This window comes from Artemia sp. Qi Xiang Cuo, chromosome 11 (assembly GCF_049724085.1).
Source record: "Artemia sp. Qi Xiang Cuo chromosome 11, ASM4972408v1, whole genome shotgun sequence".
Taxonomy (NCBI): Eukaryota; Metazoa; Arthropoda; class Branchiopoda; order Anostraca; family Artemiidae; genus Artemia; species Artemia sp. Qi Xiang Cuo.
The window spans coordinates 39266041-39293967 of record NC_142804.1 but is presented as its reverse complement, the minus strand read 5'-3'; the positions used below and the strand labels follow the sequence as shown (position 1 = coordinate 39293967).

The 27927-nt window shown below is 35.7% G+C and overlaps 1 protein-coding gene across 1 annotated transcript in view; it reads left to right on the top strand.

Moving 5' to 3' along the window:
* The window catches only part of HBS1 (translation elongation factor EF-1alpha (GTPase) HBS1), a 39827-nt gene extending 28705 nt beyond the window's left edge, over positions 1 to 11122 (top strand). The window contains exons 10-13 of the mRNA XM_089096770.1: positions 887 to 1039; positions 3199 to 3419; positions 6332 to 6577; positions 10915 to 11122. Coding sequence (XP_088952896.1) covers positions 887 to 1039; positions 3199 to 3419; positions 6332 to 6577; positions 10915 to 10923 — 629 coding nt within the window. The 3' untranslated portion in view covers positions 10924 to 11122. The remainder of the gene's footprint in view (positions 1 to 886; positions 1040 to 3198; positions 3420 to 6331; positions 6578 to 10914) is intronic.
* The last annotated feature ends 16805 nt before the right edge of the window (positions 11123 to 27927 follow it).

Here is a 27927-nt window from a genome sequence, read left to right as displayed (position 1 = left end):
AATTTATTGATAAAATTTTAAAAACGAAAAATAAACCTCGTATGCCGATTTATTTTTGGGTAGTGTAGTATTTTTTTAATATTTGTAGCTGAGTAACTTAGGTGCCAGTTGATTAACTTTATGAAACAATAGTAGTGTAAATTGAAAGAAAGATACAACGCTGGTTTTGCGTATGCTGCACCAAGAGGCCGGTAGAAAAGGATCTGGAGTTTCTTTGTCGCTATTTTTTCTGGTTAGCAGATTGTAGCATACAGTTAGGCAAATTGACTTCTATGTGCAATTCTAATTTGAACGATATTCAAGTTTCAGTTTTAATCAATAGGTATGGCTGAAATTCTTTATTTAAGTTTAGTTATTTCATTTTGTTTTGTTGTTTTTGTTTTGATTTATTTTCTTCAAGAATTCATTTGCGACAGCCAAATAATTTTGCTGTTGGATATGAATCTATATTATTGGTTTTGTCCATGCTCATTTTCTGCTATTAGCCAGACTTGTAGACCTGCTTATTCCAGATGTATTCCGGGCTACAGAACGAGGATTTTCGAAGCCTTTACGACTTTTTTTTTAGAATTCTCTTGCGACAGCCACATCATTTTTGCTTTTGGATTTAATTGAATATTATTATTTTTGTGCACGCTTATTTTCTTTGTTAATAAAACGCTACTAGCCAGACTTGCAGACCTCCTTATTCCAGATTCAATTCGGGCTCCAGAGCGAGGAATTCCGAAGCTTTTACGAATTTTTTTTTTTTTTTTTTTTTGAATTCTCTTGCGAAAGTCACATCATTTTTGCTTTTGGATTTAATTCAATATTCATGTTTTGTGCACGCTTATTTTCTTTCTTAAAAAAATGCTACTAGCCAGACTTGCAGACCTCCTTATTCCAGATGCATTTCGGGCTCCAGAACGAGGAATTTCGAAGCCTTTACGACTTTGTGTAACTGATGTCTACAAGGGATCGGGAAGCAGTCTTAACATTGGAGGTCGTATAGAAAGTGGCATGATTGCTACTGGGGACGTCGTACAGATAATGCCTTTAGGTAAGTGCTCGGCTTGCAAAACCTCTTTTACTTTTTAGCCCAAAACGTTTAATTTACATTAATGGGGCCAGCACCATCGGGTTTGAAACCAATTGGCTAATCAGTTTGTGTGCTTCTGTGAGTCCTAATATGAAATTTTAGGTGTCAGTCACAGCCCCAGAAGGTTCGCTAGGTAATACCTTTCGTGTAGCGTACAGTCAGCGAACAGCCTACGGAAAATACTTCAACGTGTACTCGCATTAATGTTTCAAAAGAAGAGACTAAAGCCGCTGCTACGATCGCCTCATAGTACCGATGCTGAGTCTATCAGCAGAAAATAGTAAATTCTTGAACTTCTGTTCGTTCTCAACAAAGGCCACAGCAAATTGTCATTGTTTTCACACGTTTTATCAAGTTAATAAGAGATCCGGCGCAATAAAACCGTCTTTGAACCTGAAAATATGAGCAGATACTCCTAGACTGTGTGCTGTATCTTACCTTCACGGATCATTCAGCGTTGAATCTCGAATCATCTTGTATACGGTGTGACATCAGTATTTAAATAAAGGCTGTATTTTATCTCTTCATCTATATGAATCAGTTAGGTGGTCTATTCCTAGAAAAAATATTGAAGGCTATGATACAACGTTTTACAGAACATCCTGAAACTCTTCTAGACTTGGTCGAATAATTTGAGTGTCCTAGGTGAAAATGTTACCAAAATGAACAAATATTTTGAGAGTTCTCACTTCGAGAATGGTTTAAAAAATTTATGCTTCAAAGACTAACGATAAAGAAGTGACGCTAGGTATCAAGAAAAATGACCTACTTGGTAGCCCTTCTTCCATACTTAGGCAGTATTATTAGTAGCGGTGATGGATGTGGTTGAGGTGTAAAAATTGGAATAGCCAAGGCACATGGAGTTCTTTTTTTGTAGTTAAAAGAAGTTTGGAAGAATAAGAAGATAAAATTTTGAACTCAGATTAAATACGAGAAGCCACGGTAATTATAATTACCAAATATGGTTGGGAAACATGAGTGTTTCAAAAAATTCGATGAAAGTAGGCATAACGATTGTATATCAAACAATTTGTCGTTCAGAAAATTTTGGTTTTATTTAACTATCTACAGCAGTTAAGATAGACTTTCCATATATAGACTATATAGATAGACTACAAGCTAAGATAGACTTTCCAAGACTGAGGTTACATTTCTTGGATTTGGATGAGTTGCCTTTTTGTTCTTTTTTTTCTTTTTTCTTCTTTTTTTACAATTCAGCCGGTGCCGGAAGAAAAGGAAGACGTGCTCGAATTGGATAGAGAGAGGTCACAAAGACAGAAGTAAAGGAGATACGGGTTTCATTGAAGAGAGTGTAGAGTGGAGCTTTAAACATGGGAGTGTACAGAACTTGCTTGAGCTGCATTGATGGTATCAGGTGGCTTGGTGCTGTGATGACTTGTTAACAGTGGTAGTAGTAGCGTAAAGACACTCCTTGGAATGAAAACTTATGCGTAATGATGGACTGTATTAAGCTCACTTTGATCAGGTCCGTAGTTGACTGTGCTAAGACTAAGTAAACACCAAATAATTCTGGAAATTCTCCTTGCTAGATGATTGTTGCCTTGAATTGAAAACCGATAATTTAGCTTATTACTTTTTTTTGTATAATCAGTTGGGCTCTGAACAGCTCATGTGAAATCGTAAAATAAATGTTTTGAAAAGTAATATAAAAATTACTATCAATACTCATATAGTATTAACATAATGTAATAGTCTAATTGAGAATTTGTTTCGTAAAATCAAGGATGTAATTTGCTTTATTACATCACAAGTTACGCAATCAATTATGGAGCTACATTTCTTTCTCTTTTTTTTGGGTTTCCATATATGAGCTTGAAATTAAATTAGCAGCCATGTGAACTTGGAAAGGGCAATTTTTTAGCCCGGGCTAAGAAGATTTGGTATATAAGACTCAAAATTGGAACCCTCAGTGGAAAACCGTCAGATCACTACTCGTTTTTTTTCCAAAACACTGCTTAGCTTAAATGAGAAATTCACGCCGGAAGTGTAAAGACGAAGGTGTCGTAAAGACACCGTTATTTAATCTACTATACAAAGTGTGAAAATTGTTCTTAAACATGTCTCTTATTTACTGTAATATTTACTTCCTGTTATTCCAGGCGAATCGGCGTCTGTGAAGAGCATAAGTGTCAACTCTGTTAATATTGCATCTGCTTTTGCCGGGGATCCAGTGGTTGTAACATTAACTGGTATTGATGTTTCCAAAGTGGGAATGGGCAATGTTATATGTCACTCCTCATCTCTAGTTAATGTCACGACAAGATTTGAAGCTCGAATTGTACTTTTTGGAATCGAATTGCCTGTTATACCTGGATTTCCCGTAAGTTTGTTTTGTTTTTGTTTTTTGTTTTTCAATGCTTGTCATTTTCTTCTTAACCTATTTTTTTTTAAATTATATATATTTGCTTAATCCTACAAATCAAGTCTAGCCTCCTGAAGAAAAGCCTTTTTCTTTACCCAAGCTGTCTGAAGAAAAAATTACTTACATAATATCATGGATGTACACAAGGGGAGAGGGACATTACTTATGAAGTATAGCTCCTAATGGTAAAATTCTTTTTTTAAAGTTCAACTCCTTGTAGCAAAATCCTGTGTGTGTACCTGCATTGCACAGTTGTCACCGATTGGCTTAAAGCTATAAAATGTTAAAACACAAAAATGGATCGGGCGATGCCCGCGAATTCTTCTCAATGGCGTTAACGCGCTTATCACATTTGTAGGCAACTTAGAGTATAGACACATATCTTTGTTTTTTTATAATTTTTCCATTGGAAATTGGATTGTATTTTACTATTTATTGGCAAAACTAATTTTCTTTTGTAACTTAAGCTATGATTTTGACCAAGAAAATTACTTTTTGCCTTTCTTGCCTTTATTGACACTCTATATGGTTTTTCGAGGGGGCTTAGACTGACCTACAAATAAACGTTCAAATGGGGATAAATTTATTGATTTAGACAGTGAAAACAGGTACAAAAGTCTAGATATTTCGATCACATATACAGCGATCGTCATCAGTAGGAATACTAAAGTGTTAAAATTAAACTAACGTATTTATACAAGACAAAATAAATACCTTTCGGGTAAGTCTTAGAATAGTCTAAATAAACGGATTTATCCCCATTTGAACGTTTATTTGTTTGTCATAGAAAGGCAGTGTGGTCTGAGAAAAGTATACCTAATTTAAGTTGTTCTGTCGAAAATACATCGTATATATGGGGAAATGAGACCAACTCAACATTTAGTTTGCAATTAGAAGACATAGAAGGCTTTGCCACCTTCATTTGAAATTTATTTCACATTTAAGCAAGATTAAAAAGGAAATTTACATCACAACTTTGGATGAAAATTGTCATTAAATTATCTCGGAAAAAAATCTAGTGAATAACCCCGAAGTTCATTATTTTGTGAATTACCGGTAAGTTATTTATTTTGTTTTGTATAAATATGTTAGTTTCAATTTTAATACTTTAGTATTTCTACTAATGACGGTGGCTGTATATGCGTTCGAAATATCTAGAAAGTTGTACCTGTTTTCACTGTCTAAATAAATGGATTTATCCCCATTTGAACGCTTATGAACCGCAGTGTGTTCTGAGAAAAGGATACCTAAATTAAGGTGTTACGCCGAAAATTAGACTGACCTCTCTTATTTTTCAGATTCTAAGATACTTTTTATGACTGAAGTTCGCTTTTAATTTAATTTTCAATTCTATTAGACAATTTTCAAAATAAAATTGAATTAAACCACTATAACAGTGAATCGTCTGGCTCACCTCTTGTCTTTGCTGCTAAGTATGTTTTAATGCCATGAGGATCATAGTGCTCAGTATGCTCTAGTAGCATCGTTACTCTACTTCTAATGTCTTTGATACACTTATTGGTCAGCTACATCAGTGCTTCTACTATTTATGATCTATCCTTGTAATCTGCTTAAACCTCTTAAGACACAGGTGTACTAATCTTTAATGAGGATCCAGCTGGAAATTTCTAATATTGCTCTTACAACTCGTGGCTAGGACTGTGAATGCTGGATATAGCAGTATTGTGTATTTATAACTAACTAAATTTAAAAATCGATGTGTTTTCCTAATGAGAGTAAAGAGCGACGTTGAATATCAAAATATTTTTATTTGTAACTATTTAAATTTTTCCAAAGGAGGAGGAAGGGGTCATTGAACAAATTTTAGTCTAGTATGTGTCCCTACATCTGACTCAGGACATGTGAATCGTTTTCAGTTGACATAGAAAATATCCATAAATTATTGCAGACTTTTCTTTTTTTTTTTTTTCGTAGATAATTTTAAGAGTTTCAAATTGAAACCTTTGGGCTTCAGGATGTATCAATATTTCATAGTCTCTTTTTGTGTTCTATTTGATTTTCATCCCACTCTAAAATTTTACCCTTCCTCAGATCAGATCTCAACATATGTACATGCCCCTTCTTAGTCTACCCAAAAAAATTGTTGGGTCAATCACTAGAATTTATGCTTCCCTCCTCATTTCAGGTTACTTCCAACGTCAAAACGCCGAAAACTTGTTAAGTTAAGCATGTTTGAGAACTAGTGAGTGGAGATTTCATGCCCGCATCCAAAAAATACGAAATTTCGTATTTCCCTAAAAAGGACGGTTTTTGCGCTTTTATATTACTTCTTTTTTTTTATTCAATCCCCAGAGGTGATCGACCTGTGGTAGTAGTATTTTAGGTGAGAACTCATTTGAACACAAACTGAAATCTCTTTTGCCCTTATGAAGTAACAAAAGAGATTGATTTGTAACAAACTACTGATATCTGCGATTTGTACCTCAGAACAACAATTTTGGCCCAAACAGAGCCACAATGCTGTCAGGCAAAAATACAAAATAGACTAAGAATTTAGAGCTATCGAAAAGTTATTTATATGCCCCCGTCCTCCTTAAAAGGTCGTAGTATCTCATAATGTTAAGCATCTGCAAGTATGCTGTTCCTACATAATGGTTAATCATTGATGGCAATTATTTCTAAGACAAAGAGGGGAAAATCTCGGGAAAAATTCAGCACTAAATCAATCACCTGTAGGCGCCTTCAGCACTAAATCTAGAAATAGTCCAAGACATAACCAATTATTAGAGAAAAGTTTTAAACTTTTGAGAAAATGTTTTTAAACTTTTTTTGCCCCCCCCCCCCCTCCCGAAAAATAACATTGGGTACGTTCTTGATGATTAGTCTCATTTTTGTTCGAATATTTTCAGTTTGAACTCCATTGTCAAGGTCACACTGAGCCAGCTATATTCAAGAAGCTTATTGCTCAAGTTCACAAAGGAACTGGAGAAGTTCTTAGGAAGAAGCCTCGTGTATTGACAAAAAATTCAAGTGGAATTATTGAGATTGAGGTTAATAGACCAATCTGTATTGAAACTTATGGGGATTTTAGAGAATTAGGGCGTTTTGTGTGCAGATCTTCAGGTCAAACTGTAGCCGCTGGACTTGTAACTAAAGTAAGTACTATTTAACTTTATTAATTAGTTTAACATATTACCCGCGCATGGGGAGGACTCCTCCAAATTTGGCCGTAACGACCCGTTTCGCTAACCCAGGACCTTTGTTTGCCCATGTAATAGGAATAGTGCTATTGCAAGAATTATATTCAAAAGGTTTACGATAAAACCCAGTTCTAAAGCAAGGGAATTATTAAAAACTTGGTAGAACAAATGTACCGGTATCCGACTTTGGCAGTACATGGGTCAGTGAGTCTATCGGAATTTGGTTACCAAAACTTTCCTCCTACCGAAATTTGGTTGAGGGAGTCAACCGAAATGTTTCTCAAAAAGTGTATTTGAATTTGCATCAGGGAATTAATCGGCAATTCCCTCGGAAGAATTTACGAGAACCTGGATTTGAGGATGTATTGGAACTTGTCTCAGAAAAGCTACTGAAGTCTGCTAGAGGATTTATAAAAATTTTGTTGTTTATTCATTGAGTAAAGATTCGAAATATGGTAGGATGGCCCTGAATACGCTTTTCAGAATGATTAATGCGAACAGACAACAGAGTATAGCTGCATGTTTATTGGTGATTCCAGTAATCTCCTGTATCTGTATTTTTAAAGCTACCTTCAGCTTCGATTTCAGTTTTGATCTTGGATCTGTGTGTTTGATTTATGACCAAGCCAACGCTCTTTCTGTTGCACGATAAGTAGAAAACTTTGACACAGTTTTAGCAGCCGGAAGATCAACGCAACAAATAAAATGCTCAACAGTCTCGCAGAGGCTGATGTCATGCTCAGATGCGGACTTTGGCAATTTTGGAAAAGACGCTTGTAAGACTGGAAGATTGTGAGAGAAAAACTGTGTAGAGGAAGAATATCGGAGGTGACATAGACAGGGATATCGCCCGTTTCAGGCATTGCACATCTACTCTAGCTCCCAGATTTACTTTTAGGAACTGCATGCCGCCAAAATGAGGAAAGTCATCATACGCAGGTCCTTATAAGGATTGATCCGTTCTAAAAAAAAAATCAAGGGGATCAAAGGCATACTTTTTGGGAAACCCTGTCTTGATACATTGATAAATTAGTAAGCTCTTAGAACTACTTAGAAATACGAAGTCATTCTGTTGAATAACTGAATGAATGCGGGTAATATCCCCTCCTTCGTGATATTGGTCAAGCTCTGAAATGTAAATAGTTTAGTTTTGAGTGTTTTATTAAATTCTTGTATTATTTGAAGTTTTGGTTAAAAAAAAAGGAATGAGAAGCATAGGTGAAATAGACTGAGGATTTGTGCTGAAGAGACTAATAAAAGAAAGTGCAAGATGAAGTGTAAGTAAAACTGAATAAAAATCAAAGATATTTGAAGAGAAATGCACAAACGTCGAAGGGAAATAAAAATAAGACTAAAATGGGAAAATAAATAGTAAAATTGATACTAAAAAAGGACAAAAGAGAGAAAATCATAAGAAATCTGTTTCGACTGCTAAATTTTTAATGGTATCAAGACTGCAGAAAATATTCTTTTTTATCCGAAAACTGTTTATTTCTATGTATATAAAAATCAAAATTTATTAGTCCTCAAATTTCTATTATGAAAAAAATAATTCTTTTAAAATGTAAAAGAAGTCACTATTTTTTTTTTTTTTTTGTAAGAAATAAAAAGTTGGTTGATGACAAATAAAAAATTCTTGTAAAAATCATGTAACTTCTTTAGAGAAATGTAATAAAATAATATACGAGGGTAATTTGATAAGTAACGAGGCAAATTCATGTAACTCAGAAACGATTTATGTAATCAATTCGAAACCTTGGCTACTATTCAACACTCTCCCCGGCAACATTTATGCACTCATCCCGTCGTTGTTCTAATTTACGTATTTCTCTGGCATAAAACTCTTTAGATTGATTTCAAAGCCACTTATGCATCTGATTGCTAAATTCTTCATTTGATCGAAAATGGTTTTCGATTAGAGCCTCTTTCAGGAATTAATTACAAAAAAACCTTTTCCACAAAATAAGTTTTTCAAAGAAAGGTAAAGAACTCCGTTAAACAAAAAATGAGCAAAAAGTAAAATCAAATAATCTACCAAGCTTGAAACTACCACAAATCAGCATCGATAAATAAATGAAACCCAACACGAACAGAAATTACAATAAATCACCAAGTCAAACTTAAAAGAAGAAGAAATTAACATAAGTTGGGCTCAAAACCCCTATGCCTTCCCAAGGCCAGAACATAATTTGGACTTAACTGAAGAAAATATAAATGTTTTTACTTTTATAAAGCTAATAAATCAAGTAGTATTAACATTTCGATTACTAAATATCAGTAGGCCTATATGTATATTAAACTAACAATGCAGATTCATTTGTATTTTTTTTCAGTAAAGTGCAAATTATGTTCTGGCCTTGGGAAGGCATAGGGGTTTCACTTCGGAATCACCCCTACTGCCCTGACCCTGACAATCAGCCTTTCATTTGGTTGGACCTCTTATAGAGGCTCTACGCAGAAAACATTTTTGATCGAATGATGAAGTTAAGACTGAGGTGCAAAAGTGACTTTGAGATCAATCTAAAGAATTTGATGCCAGAGGCACAAGTTTATAAATGTTGCTCAGAACTGTGTTGACAAGTAGCCAAATTTTTGAATTAGCGATTTGTCTCACTTTTAAGCGTTCTTTGTCAAAAGATGTAAGATCTTAGCACAAAGATGAGTAAAAGAACGGCCCTAAAGAATACAATGAACAAACTACTATTCGCACTTTGATCTTTCCTATTTGTATTATGGGTCAATTAAAATGAGCCAATTCCCTTGACTAAGCTGGCCATCTTCATGTATAATTCTTGAAAAACAATGTGTGAAACTTGTCGTGTTTTTTAGTCTGTGAGAGCAAAGTGGTCATTTTTAGTAAGTTGTTAAAGATATTTTTAGTGGGTGGTTTGGCTCTTTTAACAAATCGGCGATGGAAAAATAGAAGACAAATGATGGTTTATGATTCCTCTTTAGTAAAATGTAAGCACAGTTCATCCTTTCCAACATGCAAATAATTTGAGGAAATATTCATATGGGACTTTCCTTCTTTATTTATAATTCTAAATGCCCTTTTTCGAATTGGTCTCGACTAAGCTTCTTTTTATTGTCCTTTAATACACGTGAAATACCATACAGGACATGCGCATCGTAAAGTAGGTCTGATAAAAGAAGTATATTACGTTATTTAAGGGTATGATACTTGGGGAAACCATTTTGGGGTAAAAAAATTTAGACGGAAAATAAACGACTTGCTCTCTTAGTAATTTTTATTATATGATCATCAGATTTAAGGCCATCAGAGATATAGGAATATAGTGAAGTTCTGTGGAGGGATCCAAAACACCATGTAGGATATAAAAAACAAAACAAGCCCTAGAGCTTAGAAAATATCTCGTCAAAATTTTAGTTTTGTTGGTGAGCCGACCAACTTCTTGTCCTCGTCTATTACGATTTGATTTATAGTAGATATCATTTTCCGTTTAAATGATTTTGTCTTTTGAAATAAACAGTAGTGCTGTTCGTGGCTTTATAGAACGTGACAGCCAAATTCTCGACAGTAGTAGAGACTTAAGATTCTCTGTATACGTAAAGCGAATCTGGTTTGATTTAGCAACGTGTGATTTAGTACTAGGGCAGTTTTAATTTTTCCTGAAGTCCTCTCCTATTGGTTTAATAAATTGGTCAGCTATTTCGAAGCTTCTTATAATGGATTTCTTTCCCGCCGACACTTTTTAAAACAGAAACGAGGCGAATTTTGTGACTTACCAGATTAGAAAGGCCATAGTACTTCTGTGTAAGAAACAGAATAATTGATTCAAGTATCACGTTCTTATAATCTATTGGTTCCTAGTGTTATTAATGAAAGATTTCTGTTATACGAAACCAAATTGGTTTATTTGAATTATTTCCGAAACTTGTGTCAATGCTAGGGAGATTTCTTTGATGAGTGATATTTCATGACCTATGTTGATTTTATTTTACTTTGTTTTATTTTGTTATTTATAGTTTGATGGTGTAATCATTACTCTTGGGATTTTATTGTTGCCGGCAATCTCAAATGCGGGCAAATGTACGAGCATGCGGCCTCTGTCATGTATGTTTTGATAGGATATCATTACAGAAAGTAGTTCTTTCACCTTTGGGATATTTCTTCTACTGGTAGAATTTTTTCATTCACTTCTGAGATATCTCTCATTATATCTTCTACTGTGTATGCTGCTATTGTCACATTTTTATAAGAAAGCTTAAAACAAGAGAGCTCAGGTAACGAAATATAGCCTAATATATGATACTAAAACTTTTTTTTTCAGGTTTTGTGATGACGACTTCTGATATTATAGTTTTTGATGAAAATGACAAAACAAGGCTTGGAATTATTCACTCTTCTTTTGGAAAAGAATTTTTATGGAATATTTTAGACCGCATCCTTCTCTATGCAATAGCTGCCTAGAAGCTGTTATTGCACTTGACTGATTTAATAAATTACTTTTACCATACTTGACTGTGTCAATGTATTGCAAAGAAATATTACTGCTTTTGTAGTTGTTCTTCATTTTTATTGTAATTGGTCCGTAGCTCGTCAACCCTCTTCAATCAAAAAATATCAGACGAACCACCTAAAATGGAAGTTTCCGGTTTCAGTCATTTTCTTGTGCTAACAACTGCTTTGTTGGGTATATTTGAGTTCAGTCAATTTTAAATCCTTTGGTGGGGGGGGGGTCATTCTTAATGTTCTTTTTTCGTCAACAGCTCGATTTTCTAAAAGAACTTATTGCTGATTCGAAATGTTTTACTCGGTTTTTATGCTGATTCCAATTGTTTACTGCTCTTTAATTTAAAATGTTATTCATCACAAGTTATTAGCGCGCTAAAATTTACGCAGCTTTAGAAAGGGGTGCTATCTTTATTCATAAAGATATCAGAAAGGAGAGAAAAGGTTGACATCCATAATGCAAGTTATTAAGAGATGCAAGGCCGAATTGAAAAATGCAAAAGCATTTCTTGAGTTTTCCCAGTAAAAATATGTCAAAAAAAAACTTTCTGAAAAAGAAGTTTTTCAAAGAAAAGTAAAGACCATTTTAAACTTAAGATTAGTAGATACAAATACCTGTTAAAATTCAAACTCAAAACGACCAGAAATTACTCTTAAAGAATAAATGAAACCCAAAACGAACAGAAATTAAATGAACAATCATAGCAAAAAAAATACACCAAGTATTACTATAAATGAATAAATAGATCTTAAAGCGAGTAATGCTTAAATTTAATATACAAATCAAGCTTGAAACGAAAAAAAAAAATTTGCTGTTGAAGTATAAATGAAACTTAAAACGAACAGAAATTAAATAAACAATCAATGCAAACAAACATACAATAGACACTAATATAAGTGAATAAATAAATCTTAGACGAGTGAAACTTAAATTGAATGTGCAAATCAAGCTTGAAACGAACAAAAATCACTACAAACAAGAGCCTTGGTATCGCTTCCTTTTCAAACAGTTCTTGGTAACGAACTGTAAGTAAGGAGCGACCCGGCTCAATAGTAACCGAAACTCTAAGAAACAGAATTTTGAAGCCAATAGATACATCAAAAGAATCAGATTTTTATGCTGATTTCAAATGTATAAGTTTCATTTAGTTTAGTCCTACCCATCGAAAGTTATGCGCCTGAGAAAATTTGCCTGATTTTCGAAAAAGAGGGGAAACACCCCTAAAAGATATAGAACCTTAATGAAAATCACACCGTCAGATTCAGCGTATCAGAGAACCCTACTTTAGAGGTTTCAAGCTCCTATCTGCAAAAAGGTGGAATTTTTTATTTTTTGCCAGAAGAAAGATCATGGATGCGTGTTTTTTTTTTCAGGGGTGATCGCATCGACCCAGTAGTTCTAGAATATCGCGGGAGAGCTCATTCGAACGAAAATTAAAAGTTCTAGTGCCGTTTTTAAGTGACCAAAAAATGGAGGGCAACTAGGCCCCCTCCTACTCTCATTTTCTTCCCAAAGTCGCCCTATCAAAATTTTGAAATTTGCCATTTTGTTCAGTATTGTCGAAAATATAATAACTATGTCTTTTAGGATGACTTAATCCCCCACAGTCCCCGGGGGAAGGGCTGAAAGTTATGAACTGTACCCAATGTTTATCTATAGTAGGGCCTATTGGTTATTGGGAATTATACAGACGTTTTCAGGAGGGATTTTTTCTGGCAGTGGGGGGGGGTTACGTGGGAGGATCTTTACCTGGGGGAATGGACATTGCTATGAAGGGGGTGCCGGATTTCCCAGCGTTATTTAAAAATACGATCAGAAACTAAATATAAAAAAAAACAAGTTTTTCAACTGAAAGTGAGGAGCAACATCAAATCTTAAAACGAACAGAAATTACTACGCGTATGATCTTAGTTCGCCTCCAATTCAAAGATCAGTTCTTTCCGCCTACGACTTTTTAGTGCTTTCATAGGAATTGTTTATTATAATTAAAGGCCTTGACGATTAAGGGGTCATTTTTAAAGAATTGGAACAAAATTCGAACTTTAGCGTAAAGGGCGAGACATTGACTAGGGGGCGAACTCCCTAATGTACGTATTAAAAATATATTAATATAGAAGTTCATTACGTAAGTTAATTCGTAAGTTACGTATATTTGTTACTAATAAAAACGTTTGTAAATAAAATTCAACAATTTTCGAGGAAGCCATATAACCAAATAAAAGTAAAATTAATATGCAAATTTTGTTTTGATCATTTATGTACGGTGAGCCAAAATCAAAACCTGCATTAATTTGAAAACGTTCAAAAATTAAATAAAAAAAAAGTTTTTTTTACTGAAAGTAAGGAGCGACATTAAAACTTAAAACGAACATAAATTATTCCGTATATGAAAGGGGCTGTCCCCTCCTCAACGCCTCGCTCTTTACGCTAAAGTTACACTCTTTCTCACAACTCCATTTTTTTAAACAATAAAAGACTTTAGCGTAAAGAGCGAGGCGTTGAGAAGGGGACAGCCCCTTTCATATACGGAATAATTTCTGTCGTTTTAAGTTTTAATATCGCTTTTTACTTTCAGTTAAAAAAAAACAAGTTTTTTTTATTTAATCTCACTGTAAAAGTCTATAAGCTACTGCGTCATTGGCGCTTTACTGAAAACGAATTATGTTACAAATATTTTCTTTTGTGCTTAATATTGAAAATAAACACTAAAATTACAGTAAATTTTAAACTGATAAGCTTTCAGCTATTAATATCATTATACGTCAAATATTCAGTTTAATTTTTTAGTTCTTTCTAAGATTGTTCGAGAAGAGTATAGTTTCACTACAAACAAGAGTTTCGATACTGCCCCCTTCATTAATTGTAAAAACCTAAAGCCTACTGCGTCATTGGCGCTTCACTGAAAACTAATTATATTGTAAATATTTTCTTTTGTACTTAATATTGAAAATAAACATTAAAATTATAGTAACATTTTGAACTGAGCGCATTTGACTCGGGCATACATGCGCAATAATGCTAGAATTACGGAAAAATGTTGTCGACCCAACTATTGTTGGACCTCTTTATGATCTGTATGGCCAACTAAATGTGTTTACGCATTCCTAATGCAGAACCCACTAGGAAAATCCCTTTAAAAAAAAAGGTATTAAACAGGGTACGATTTCTTCGCCAGAGTTGTTTATTAATAGTATTACCGAGGCCCATTCCAAAGTCACTACAAGCTGTATTTTAAGAGGAATAGATGTGACCATAGTTGGTTTTGTGGATGACATCTTGAATTTTTCTCGGCAAATAGCATCCCTAGAAAGTAATTTTAATATCCTGTCATCTCAGTATGGTGATATTGGCCTTAGTTTTCAAACAGTTCGTGGTAACGAACTGTAAGTAAGGAGCGACCCGGCTCAATGGTAACCGAAACTCTAGAAAACGGGTTTTTGATACCAATAGATACATCAAAAGAATCAGATTTCAATGCTGATTTTAAATATATAACTTTCATCAAAAGTTACGCGCCTGAGAAAATTTGGCTGATTTTCGAAAAAAGGGGAAAGACCCCCTAAAAGTTATAGAACCTTAATGAAAATCATATCCAGCTTATCAGAGAACCCTACTGTAGAGGCTTCAAGCTCCTGTCTACAAAAATGTGGAATTTTGCATTTTTTGCCAGAAGAAAGATAACCGATGCGTGTTTATTTGTTTTCTTGTTTTTTTTCCCAGGGTGATCGTATCGACCCAATGGTCCTAGAATATCGTGGGAGGACTCACTGGAACGGAAATTAAAAGTTCTAGTGCCTTTTTTAAGTGACCAAAATAAATAGAGGGCAACTAGACCCCCTCCCACGCCCATTTTTTTCCCAAATTCGCCTAATCAAAATTTTGAGATAGCCATTTTGTTCATCATGGTTGAAAATATGATAACTATGTCCTTTAGTATGACTTAATCCCCCGAAGTCCCCGGGGGGAGGGCTGAAAGTTATGAACTTTACCCAATGTTAACATATAGTATTGGTTATTAGGAAGTATAAAAACGTTTTCAGGGGGGATTTTTTCTGGTAGTAAGGGGGAGGGTGGGTCGGGGGTTATGTGGGAGGATCTTTCCATGAAGGAAGTTTTCATGGGGAAGGGGCATTGCTATGAAGGGGGCGCCGGATTTCCCAGCATTATTTAAAAAATAAGATCACAAATTAAATATAAAAAAAAAACAAGTTTTCCAACTGAAAATAAGGAGTAACATCAAAACCTAAAACGAACAGAAAATATTACATGTATGATTGGGTTCACCCCTAGTCAATACCTCACTCTTTAAGTCAAAGATTTTTTAGTACTATCATAAGAGCTATTAATTCTAATTAACGGCCTTTGTGATTAAGGGGTCATTTTTAAAGAATTGGAACAACACTCGGAATTTAGCTTAAACAGCTAGGTGTTGTCTAGGGGGGCGAGCTCCTAATATGCATATCAAAAACATATGAATATAGAAGTTCGTTACGTAAGTTAATTTGTAAGTTACGTATATTTATTACTAATAAAAATATTGTAAATAAAATTAAACAAGTTTCGAGAAAGCCATTTAACCAAATAAAAGTAAATTTAATATACAAATTTTGTGTTTAATTATTCATGTACGGTGAGCCAAAATCAAAACCTGCATTAATTCAAAAACGTTCAAAAATTAAATAGAAAAAACAACAAGTTTTTTTTAAATGAAAGTAAGGAACGACGTTAAAACTTAAAACGAACAGAAATTATTCCGTATATGAAAGGGACTGTTCCCTCCTCAACGCCCCGCTCTTTACGCTAAAGTTTGACTTTCTCACAACTCTTATTTTTTTAAATAATAAAAAACAATAAATTGGACGGCAACTAGCTCCCCCCCCCCCACGCCCATCATTCTACCAAACACATCCAATCAAAATTTTGAGATAGCCATTTTGTTCAGCGTAGCTGATTTCCACATAGAAAACATATTTTTGAGGAGGACACTCCCCCAGAGCCCTCAGGGCAAGGGTTTTAAGTTATACCGTGGGGGTATATAATGTTTTTAAAGAAGGCGTTGTCATAGAAACTTCAAAAAAAGTTCATTCGATTGGAAATTCAATGGGCTAGTGCCCTTTTTAATAGTCAAAAGTGATTGGAGAACAACTAGCCCGCCCCCCCCCCCACGCCCATCATTCCCCCAAACACATCCAATAAAAATTTTGAGATAGCCATTTTGTTCAGCGTAGTTGATTTCCCGATAGAAAATATATTTTTGAGGAGGACACTCCCCCCCCCAACCCTCAGGGCAAGGATTATAAGTTATGCCCTGGGGGCATATAAGGTTTTTATTGAAATCTTTGTCGTAGAAACTTGAAAAAGGGCTCATTCAATTTGAAATTCAAAGGTTTAGTACCCTTTTTAATAGTCGAAAGTGATATTGAGGGCAACTAACTCCCCTTCAAGCCCACCTTTTCCCCAAACACATCCAAGCACAATTTGTAAACAGCCATTCTATTCAACGTAGTTTAAAGCCTTGGAAATTAGGTCATTAAGGATGACAACCCCTCGCCCCACAGCCTTCAGAGCAAGGGTTGTAAGTTATGCCCTGGGGGCATGTAAGGTTTTTATTGAAAGAGTTGTCGTAGAAACTTCAAAAGGGCTCATTCAATTGGAATTTGAAAGGGGTAGTGCCTATTTTAATAGTTGAAAGTGATTGGATAGCGACTAACGCCCCTCTCACGCCCACCATTTTCAAAAACACATCCAACGTAGTTGATAGTTCTGGAAATTAGGTCTTTTAGGATGATAACCCCCTCAGTGCAAGGGCTGTAAGTTATGCCCTGGGGGCATATAATTCTTTTATTGAAAGTGTCGTATGAACTACAGAAGAGCTCATTCAATTGGATATTGAAAGGGCTAGTGCCTTTTTTAATAGTTGAAAGCGATGGGAGAGCGACTAACGCCTCTCTCAGGCCACCATTTTCCAAAACACATCCAATCAAAATTTTGAGACAGCCACTTTGTTTAAGGTAGTTGAACGTTCTGGACATTAGGTTCTTAGGATAATAACCCCCTCAGGGCCCTCAGTGCAAGGGTTGTAAGTTATGCCCTGGGGGGCATATAAGGTTTGTATAGAAAGTTGTTGTACAAATCATAGGCAGCGCGGTCGCGCTGCCTAAGTTAAGAACGGGGACACTCGAGAACGAGACATGAAACGGGGACTAAGTAGAGAGGAGGATACTCCCCCACAACCCCCCGGGAAAGGATTTTAAGTTATGCCCTGGGGGCATATAAGAACGATGTTGGCACAATGTATTATTTATTAATTTTTTCCTTTAAAGCAGAGCACTTCATATGGAAGAAGTTGTCGTAGAAACTTCGAAAAGGGGTCATTCAATTGGAAATTGGAGTGACTTGTTCCCTTTTTAATAGTCGAAAGTGATTGGAAGGCGACTAACTCCCCTTCGACGCCCACCATTTCCCGAAACACAACCAATCAAAATTTTAAGACAGCCATTCTGTTCAGCGTAGTTGATTTCCAGATAGAAATTACGTTTTTTTTAACAGTCCCCCACAGCCCTTAGGGCAAGGGTTGTAAGTTAAGCCCTGGGGTATATACGGTTTTTATAGAAAGCGTTGTCGTAGAAACTTTAAAAAAGGCTCATTCGATTGGAAATTCAAAGGGCTAGTGCCCTTTTCAATAGTCGAAAGTGATTAGATGGCAACTAACCCTCCTCTCACGCCCACCTTTTCCCCAAACACATCTAATCAAAACTTTGAGATAGCCATTTTATTCAACGTAGTTTTAAGTTCTGGAAAGTAGGTCTTTGAGGATGACACCCCCCCCACAGCTCTCAGGGCAAGGGTTTTAAATTATGCCCAGGAGGCATATAAGGTTTTTATATAACGCGTTGTCGTAGAAATTTCAAAAAGGGCTCGTACGATTGGAAGTTGAAATGGCTAGTGCCTTTTTTAATAGCCGAAAGTAATTGGAAAGCAACTAACACCCCTTCCACGCCCACCATTTCCCCAAACTCGTCCAATAAAGATTTTGAGATAGCCATTTTGTTCCACGCTGTGCAAAGTTCAGGAAATTATACCTTTGAGCAGGACAGTCCCCCCCCACCGTCTTCAGGGCAAGGGTTATAAGTTATGCCCTGGGGGCACATAATGTTTTTATTGAAATCTTTGTCGTAGTAGAAACTTGAAAAAGGGATCATTTGATTGGAAATTCAAAGGGCTAATGCACGTTTTAACGTTTAAAAGGGATTTGAAGGTAACTAACCCTACTTTCCTTCCCATAATGTCCCAAACTCCATCCGAAAAGTATGATATGTAGTCCTTAGACTCGAAGTAGTTGAACAGCTTGGAAATTACTTCCGTCATATAGACAACCCTTCCCCCCCCCCCACAGTTCTCAGGGCAAGGGTTGTGAGTTATGTCCTTGTAGCATATAATGTCTTTATTGAAAGCGTATAAACTTCAAAAGGGCTCATTCAATTGGAAATTGAAAGGGCTAGTGCCTTTTTAATATTTGAAAGTGATTGGATAGCGACTAACCCCCCTCTCACGCCCATCATTTTCCCAAACACATCCAATCAAAATTTTGAGATATCCATTTTGTTCAACGTAGTTGAAAGTTCTGGAAATTAGGTCTTTTAGGATGATAATCCCCTCAGAACCCTCACTGCAAGGGTTGTAAGTTATGCCCTGGGGACATGTAAAGTTTATATAGAAAGTTGTTATGGAAATTTCAAAAAAGGCTCATTTGATTGGAAATTGAAATTGCCCTTTTTAATAGTCGAAAGTGAGTGGAGAGTAATTAACACCTGTCTTACGCCCACCATTCCCCAAAAACATTCAAAGTTTACATTCAAACAATCAAAGTTAAGAGATAATTACTTTGTTCAGCATAGTTAAAATTTATGGAAATTATATATTTAAGGGTGACAAACCCCCCAGAGCCCCAAGGGCACAGGATGTGACTTCTGCCCTGGCGCGTCTAAAGTTTCTACAGAAAGCATTTTTGTAAAACTTCATAGTAGGCTCGTTTAGTTGGAAATTAAGAGGGCTAGTGCCCTTTTTAATAGTCTAAAGGGATTGGAGGGTAACTAACCCCCCCCCTCACACCCACCACTCCTCCAAACACATCCAATCAAAATTTTCAGATATTGAAAGAGCTAGGGAAATTTGATTGGAAATTGAAAGGGCTAGGGCCATTTTTAATAGTTGAAAGTGATTGGAAGGCTTGACATTTTTATAGTAAAGATCGATGTGGGTATAATGTATTATTTTTTGTTGTTGTTGTTGTTTAGACCAGGGCACTTCGTATCGAAGGATTTGTCGTGGGAACTTCGAAGGGCTCATTCAATTGAAAATAAAAAGGGCTGATGCTCTTTTTAACAGTCGAAAGTGATTGGAGGGCATCTAATCCCCCTTCCACTCCCACCCTCCCATTTGCCATTATGTTTAAAAACTAAATGTTGCCTTAAGATTAAATCAAAATGCACTGTGATAATTTTAACTCACAATAAGGCATCTCAGCAGTATCCAAAGAACGACTAAGGGTAATATGTTCAAACTTTCGGGGCTGCTTCTGCTCTTAAAATTTAACCAAATCAAAATAGCCTAAGTGGATCCTAGCTATCAAAGAAAGTAAACAGATTTTTTTTGCGAATGGTATCAAGTTTTCCATTTCAGGTCAACTAGAGGAGGTATGACACTAATTTAAACAGTACTATTTGCTTCCAAATTTTTAAAAGGGTGTATGTTGTTAAAAATTGCTGAAAATTTCTCTCCAGCATACAAATAGCAGGCCAAACTATAAATTCTTAAAAAACTAAAAAATTTAAAGTGTTACTTGCCTTTTCTCTGAAACTTCAATGACAATATAAACAAAAAGAAATTAATTAAAAAAACTTTTTCAACGAAATAAGTTTTCAAAGAAAAGTAAAAAGCTCCATATATACAAACTTGAGCCAAACTCAAATCAAATAATCTACCAAGTGTGAAACTACCACAAATCAGAATCGATAATTAAATGTATCCCAAAACGAACAGAAATTACTATAATTAACCGAGTCAAACTCAAAACGAGCAGAAATTAACGTAGGTTGGGCGCAAAACCCCTATGCCTTCCCAAGGCTAGAACAAAATTTGCAGTTTACTGAAAAGATACAAATGAATGTGAATTGTGAGTTTAATATACATATACTGAAATTTAGTAATCAAACTGTTAATATTATTTGATTTATCAAAGTTATAAAAGTAAAAACATTTATATTTTTTTCAGTAAAGTGCAAATTTTGTTCTGGCCTTGGGAAGGCATAGGGGTTTTGTGCCCAACTTGAGTTAATTTCTGCTCGTTTTGAGTTCGACTCGTTTAATTATTGTAATTTCTGTCTCAAGGCAACTAAAACCCCTTCCACGCCCACCATTTCCCCAAACACATCCAATCAAAATTTTGAGATAGCCATTTTGTTCAGCGTAGTTGATTTCCAGAAAGAAAATATTTTTTTGAGGAGTACACTCCATCACAACCCTCAGGGCAAGGGTTTTAAGTTATTCCCTGGGGGGATATAAGGACGATATTGGCACAATGTATTATTTATTATTTTTGCCCCTTAGACCAGGTCACTTCGTATCGAAGAAGTTGTCGTAGAAACTTCGAAAAGGGCTCATTCAATTAGAAATTGGAGTGGCTTGTGCCCTTATTAATAGTCGAAAGTGATTGGAAGGCAACTAACACCCCTTCCACGTCTAGCAATTTCCTAAACACATCCAATCAAAATTTTGAGATAGCCATTTTGTTCCACGCAGTTTAAAGTTCAGGAAATTATACCTTTGAGCAGGACAATCCCTCCACAGTCTGCAGGGCAAGGCACGCCCACCATTTCCCGAAACACATCCAATAAAAATTTTGAGATAGCCATTTTTTTAGGCGTAGTTGATTTCCACATTGAAATTATGTTTTTGAGGAGGACACTCCCCCGCAGCCCTCAGGGCAAGGGTTGTAAGTTATGCCCTGGGGGCATATAACGTTCTTATAGACAGCGTTGTAGTAGAAGATTCAAAAAAGGCTCATTCGATTGGAAATTCAAAGGGCTAGTGCTCTTTTTAATAGTCGAAAGTGATTGGAGGGCAACTAACAACCCTCTCACGCCCACCTTTTCCGCAAACACATCCAATCAAAATTTTGAGATAGCCATTTTGTTCAACGCAGTTTTAAGTTCTGGAAATTAGGTCTTTGAGGATGACAACCTTCCCCCAGAGGCCTCAGGGCAAGTGTTGTAAATTATGCCCTGGGGGCATATAAGGTTGTATAGAACGCGTTGTCGTAGAAACTTCAAAAAGAGCTCATTCGATTGGAAATTGAAATGGATTGGAGGGCAACTAATCCCCTCCCCCGCCCACCTTTTCCCCAAACATATCCAATCAAAATTTGTAGATAGCCATTTTATTAAACGTAGTTATAAGTTTCGGAAATTAAGTCTTTAAGGATGACAACTCCTCCCCCCTGCAACCCTCAGGGCAATGGTTGTAAGTTATGCCCTGGGGGGCATATAAGGTGTTTATAGAAAGCGATGCTGTAGAAACTTCAAAAAGGACTCATTCAACTGGAAATTGAAAGGGCTATTGCCCTTTTTAATAGTCGAAAGTGATTGAAGGACAACTAACCCTCTTCTCACGCCCACCATTTCCCCAGATACATCCAATCAAAATTTTAAGATATCCATTTTGTTCAACGTAGTTGAAAGTTCTGGAAAAAGGTCTTTTAGGATGATAACCCCCTCAGAGTCATCAGTGCAAGGTTTGTAAGCTATGCCCTTGGGGGTATCTAAGATTTATGTAGAAAATTGATGTAGAAATTCCCAATAAGGCTCATTTTATTCGAACTTGAAATTGCCCTTTTTAATTGTCGAAAGTGATTGGAGAGTAATTAACCCTCTCACGCCCAACATTTCCCCAAAAAAATTCAACTAAAGTTCAGAGATAGCCATTTTGTTCAACGTAGTTGAGAGTTCTGGAAATTATATATTTAAGGATGAAAAACCACCCAGAGCCCCCAGGGCAAAGGTTGTAGGTTATGCCCTGGCGGCATATAGGGTCTTTATAGATAGAGTTGTCGTAAAAACTTCAATAGGGCCTCATTCAATTGGAAACTGAGAGGGCTAGTGCTCTTTTTAATAGTCAAAAGTGATTGGAGGGTAACTAACCCCCCTCTCACGCCGATCATTCCCCCAAACACATCCAATCAAAACTTTCAGATAGCCATTTTCTCAACGTAGTAGAGAGTTCTGGAAATTAGGTCTTTGAGAATGACAACCCCCCAGCCCTCAGGGCAAGGGTTGTAATTTATGCCCTGGGGGGCATATAAGGTTTTTATTGAAAGTGTTGTCGTAAAAACTTCGAAAGGGCTCATTTGATTGGAAATTGAAAGGGCTAGTCCATTTTTTTATTGTTGAAAGTGATTGGAAACTAACGCCCCTCTCACGCCCACTATTTCCCCAAACACATCCAATCAAAATTATGAGGTAGCCATTTTGTTTAACGTAGTTGAAGGTTCTAGAAAATAGGTCTTAGAGGATAACAACCACCCTAGCAGTCCTTAGGGTAAGGGTTATAATTTATGCCCTGGGGCATATGAGGTGTTCATAGAAAGTGTTGTCGTAGAAACTCGAAAAGGGCTCATTCTATTGGAAATCGAAAGGCCTAGTGCCCTTTTTAATATTCAAAAGTGATTGAAAGGCTTGAAATTTTTATAGTAAAGATCGATGTGGGTATAACGTATTATTTTTTGTCGTTGTTGTTGTTTAGAAAAGGGCACTTCGTATCGAAGGAGGTGTCGTGGGAACTTCTAAAAGGGCTCATTCGACTGAAAATAGTAAGGGCTGATGCCCTTTTCAATAGTCGAAAGTGATTGGAGGGCAACTAATCCCCCTCCCGCGCCCACCCTTTCATTTGCCCATTATGTTTAAAAACTAAGTGTTGCCTTAAGATTAAATCAAAATGCACTGTGTTAATGCTAATTCCCATTAAGGCATCTCAGCAGTATCCCAAAACGACTGAGGGTATTATGTTCAAACTTTCGGGGCTACTTCTGCTCTTATAACTTAACCAAATCAAAATTAGTGTATCCAAGCTATCAAAGAAAGTAAACAGATTTTTTTGCGAATGGTATAAAGTTTTCCATTTCAGGTCAATTAGAGGAGGTATGAAACTAAATTAAATACTACTATTTGTAAGATTGTTGAAAAAGCAGAAAAACACGTGATATCTAGTCACTAAACAAGGTACAGTCAACACTGAGATCGAACAATTTTTAAAAGTTTTCAAACGAGTGACGTCTTTTAGCTAATTTTGTAATATATTTGGATTCCCGAGCTTCATATGCTGAATAGCTAGCAGTGATATTTGCTTCAGCAAAAGTATATACTGGTACATATTTCTGTACCTGAATATAAATGTTTAAAGTGCGATTGATGGTGGTTTCAAGTATTAAGTAGATCTATGACACTAGTTAATATAAGGTCTACAATTATGCAAATTTGTTTTTTGTTTGTAGAATATTGCTAGTTGACCAAATATGGACTTTTGTAAGTGCTTAAAGACCCTTATAGAGGCACTTTGGGTCCTTATATGATGAAAAACTATAAGTATCATTTTTTTTTTAACAGTAAGTGTAGTTTTGCGTCAAAGATTCTTTAAAAAGTCCTACTAGAGTATTTTTCGTAATCTCACTAGTGTTCCGTTACTTTGTAATATGGTAGTGCGTATTATGTATTGTATTTTTGCATTTACGTATGCTAGAATTGGTCGATTGAATTATTGGAAAATAAAACTAAGAACAGGAACTAAGATTAATACGATTCAGAATTCAGGAACGGGATGATTCCCCTCTCGCTGTACAGCCTAGGGGACTTCAGTTGCTCTCTCATCTTCACTGCTTATTCTTCAAGTACGTATAAAGTCTCTTCTTTATGAACTGCTTTCTAATGTCCATAATTCTTCCACTTTCTCTTCAAAAACTCTATTGCAAGACGCGTAATCGCACAAATTTGCCATGTTTCTTGGATACGGAAAACATCAATGTCTTTTTGGTAACAGTATTGTAGCAACAAATCTCTTTTTCCTCTCATAAATGAACATGCATTCCAAGATAACAGTTTCAGCTGCATTAGGGGTTCGATCTCTTTTCAAAACCATTATTAACTTGGCAAACCATTGATATGTCACTGAGCTTAATTTTTCTCAATTTCAGATCTTCTACTAAATCACACAACTTGTCTATCTTTTCACTCAGTGCTAAGTCTTGAATATTTAACATTCCAGGGGTTGTCAACATTCCAATCACTAATTTATTTGCTGTCCATTGTTGCAATTCTGCTGCAGTTTTATTTATTACTCTTTTCTCTGGGTTCAAGTTTGATTGCACTGTTTGAGCATAGTTTCTATATGTAATCCTTGCCCTCTTGAAATCTATACTATATTTTTCAGCAAACTCTAACGCTTGTTGGTTTTCTTTCTTATTTTGCAAATTGAAGACGTTGACGAATGATTTTGTTAACAATTTGCACACTTGTATTTATTGGTCCTTTCATCTGTGCTTTCCATTTTAAGTGGGCAATCTCGGCTTTGGTGGTTCTTCGCACATCTTAGGCAAACCTCTTTTGATTTACAGTCTTTTTGTAAGTGTCCATACTTTTGACACTTATGGCACTGCATTACCTTCCTATGGTAGGGAAAAATGTCTCTGTTTCTTCCACAATACCAAATGCTACCTGGGATAATGTTAGCTTCAAAAACTACCATGACTGATAGGCTGTCCTCTAGCTTTTTGAGGTCTCTGTTATGTCTTTGTAGTCTAATAACATCTTTCACTTCAACACCAGACTGGATACTTGATTGTATCTGATCTCTTGATAAGTACAATGGGATACCTTTCATCACTCGTCTCGCTAATTTTTCCTTCCTTATAACTGTAACTTCAATGTTCAGCACCTTCTTCGTCTCCAAAGCAGTCTTTAATGCACTTTTTTCTTAAGATGCAGGAAGATGATGTCACCATCTCTATTAATCTCAAAGTCGAACCTACTTTTTATCTTCTCCTTGAAAAACATTTTGAGGTCATATTCGTTGGTGAATTTGGCACCTTGCTCAACAGCCTTGATAATGACGCTACCACAAATCATTTCAGTTTCTGGGATCTCTAGTTGAGGAAGATTGACACTTGGTTGATTTCTGCTTTTTGTTACTTTGCCACTGGTTGTCTGAATATCACCTTTTCTATGGAAAAACTGCTGTTTTGGAGCTTCTCTTCCATTTGGATGCTGTCACTACTAACTGGAGATGTCACCCTTCTTTTCAAATTTTTATTTTTGTTTTCCATTCCTTCACAATATAATACCTCAGCTTCTCTTGGGTTTATCATGGTCATGTCATCAGTTTCAAAATTATTTCAGGTAGGGATTGAACATTCCCTTCTAACTCGCACCCTTAAACTTCTAAACTGCTATATCTGTTGCTCACCTTGCATGCATACTGTGATGCGTTACATCCTTTATTTGAATCTACACTGGGGCTGTTATTGAACACTTGCTGTCTGTATATATGGGGCATTACTTGTCTTACTTTAAGTCTATTGTTCATGCCATTTACAGCACAAATATATTGAGATGAATTTTAATGTGCTTGGTATAGATCCATTGCTGTATACTTGTTGTCCATAAATACTGGGTAAATGCATAGGGCTTGGCACATTCCACTGCATTTGCATTAACTGAGGTCCTGGAGCTCCATTCATAACCATTTGCATAGGGTTATGCACCATTGGATAATGTCCAACACTAATAGGGGCTACTGGGCTTCTTACCGGGGGCCTAGCCTGGCTGTTCATATTGGCACTATTGGTCACCTGTGCTCTAAGATGATCACACCTCTTTCCAATTTGTTTAAACTCTTCCTCCCTCAATATTTCAATTCAATTCACTATTTTATAAAACCCCCATGCTCATCCTTTTTGAATCTGAAATAAGTTCGGGAATTGCTTATTTATGACTTAGATATCTTTAAGTGAGTCTGTTTGAATTTTTCTGCCTAATGAAATTCAATATCAATGTCAAAATTAATACGATTAATAGTGTTTATTTAAGTTTCTAGTGAGATAACTGACAGTTGAAATCTTACGTAGCATTACGAAGTGCTCATTCTTTTCACTATTCCATCTACACTTTGGATTATTTTGTCAAGAGCAAGATTGTGTTTTTAAGATTTACAATCGGCAAACTCATAAAATGTTATCTTTAAGTTTTAGGCTATTTTGTCTAAGCATATAAGAAGACGAATAGTTTTGAAATAAATTTAGTCACTTTTGAAGAATGAATCACATTGTTGAATTACAGGTAGCCTAATAGGACTTCCCCATTTTAGAGGACAGCAAATTATCCTTTTTCATATTAACAAAAAAAAACAAGTTTTTTTTAACTGAAAGTAAGGAGCAACATTAAAACTTAAAACGAACAGAAATTATACCCTATATGAAAGGGGCTGTCACCTCCTCAACGCCTCGCTTTTTGCGCTAAAGTTTTTTATCGTTTTAAAAAAATAAAGTTGTGAAAGGAGTCAAACCTTAGCGTAAAGAGCAAGGTGTTAAGGAGAGGACAGCCCCTTTCACATACCGAATAATTTCTGTTTGTTTTAAGTTTTAATGTTGCTCCTTACTTTCAGTTTAAAAAAAACTTTTTTTTTATTTAATTTTTGAACTTTTTTTAATTAATGCAGGTTTTGATTTTGGCTCACCGTACATGAATAATTAAAAAGAAATATGTATATTAATTTTATTTTTATTTGGTTAAATGGCTTTTTCAAAGCTTGTTAAATTTTATTTACGAACGTTTTTATTAGTAATAGATATACGTAACTTACGAACTAACATACGTAACGAACTTTTATATTCGTGTATTTTCAATACGTATATTAAGGGGTTCGCCCCCTAGTCAATACCTCGCTCTTTGCGCTTAAGTTCTAATTTTGTTCCAAATCCTTAAGAATGACCCCGGAATGAAAAATGTCGTTAATTAGAATAAATAGCTCTTATGAAAGTACTAAAAAATCTTTGGCTTAAAGAGCGAGGTATTGAATACGGGCTGAACCCAATCATATACTTAATAATTTCTGTTCATTTCAAGTTTTGATGGTGCTGCTTACTTTCAGATGAAAAACTTGTTTATTTTTTTATTTAATTTCTGATCGTTTTTTTAAATAATGCTGGGAAATCCGCAGCCCCCTTTATAGCAATGTCCCATCCCCCATGAAAAATCCCTCCATGGAAAGGTCCTCCCACATAACCCCCGACCCCCCCCAATACCAGAAAAAATCCCCCTTGAAAACGTCTGTATACTTCCCAATAACCAATGCTATGTGTAAACATTGGGTAAAGTTCATAACTTTCAGCCCTCCCCCTGGGAACTTTGGAGGATTAAGTCATCCTAAAAGACATATTTATTATATTTTTGACCATGCTGAACAAAATAGCTATCTAAAAATTTTGATCGGGTGACTTTGACAAAAAAGTGAGCGTGGGAGGGGGCCTAGTTGCCGTCCATTTTTTCGGTCACTTAAAAATGGGCACTAGAACTTTTAATTTCCGTTCGAATGAGCCCACCCATGATATTCTAGGACCACTGGGTCGATACGATCACCCTTGGGGAAAAAAACAAACAACAACAAAAAAATAAACACGCATCCGTGATCTTTCTTCTGGCAAAAAATACAAATTCCATATTTTTACAAATGGGAGCTTGAAACCTCTACCACAGGGTTCTCTGTTACGCTGAATCTGATGGTGTG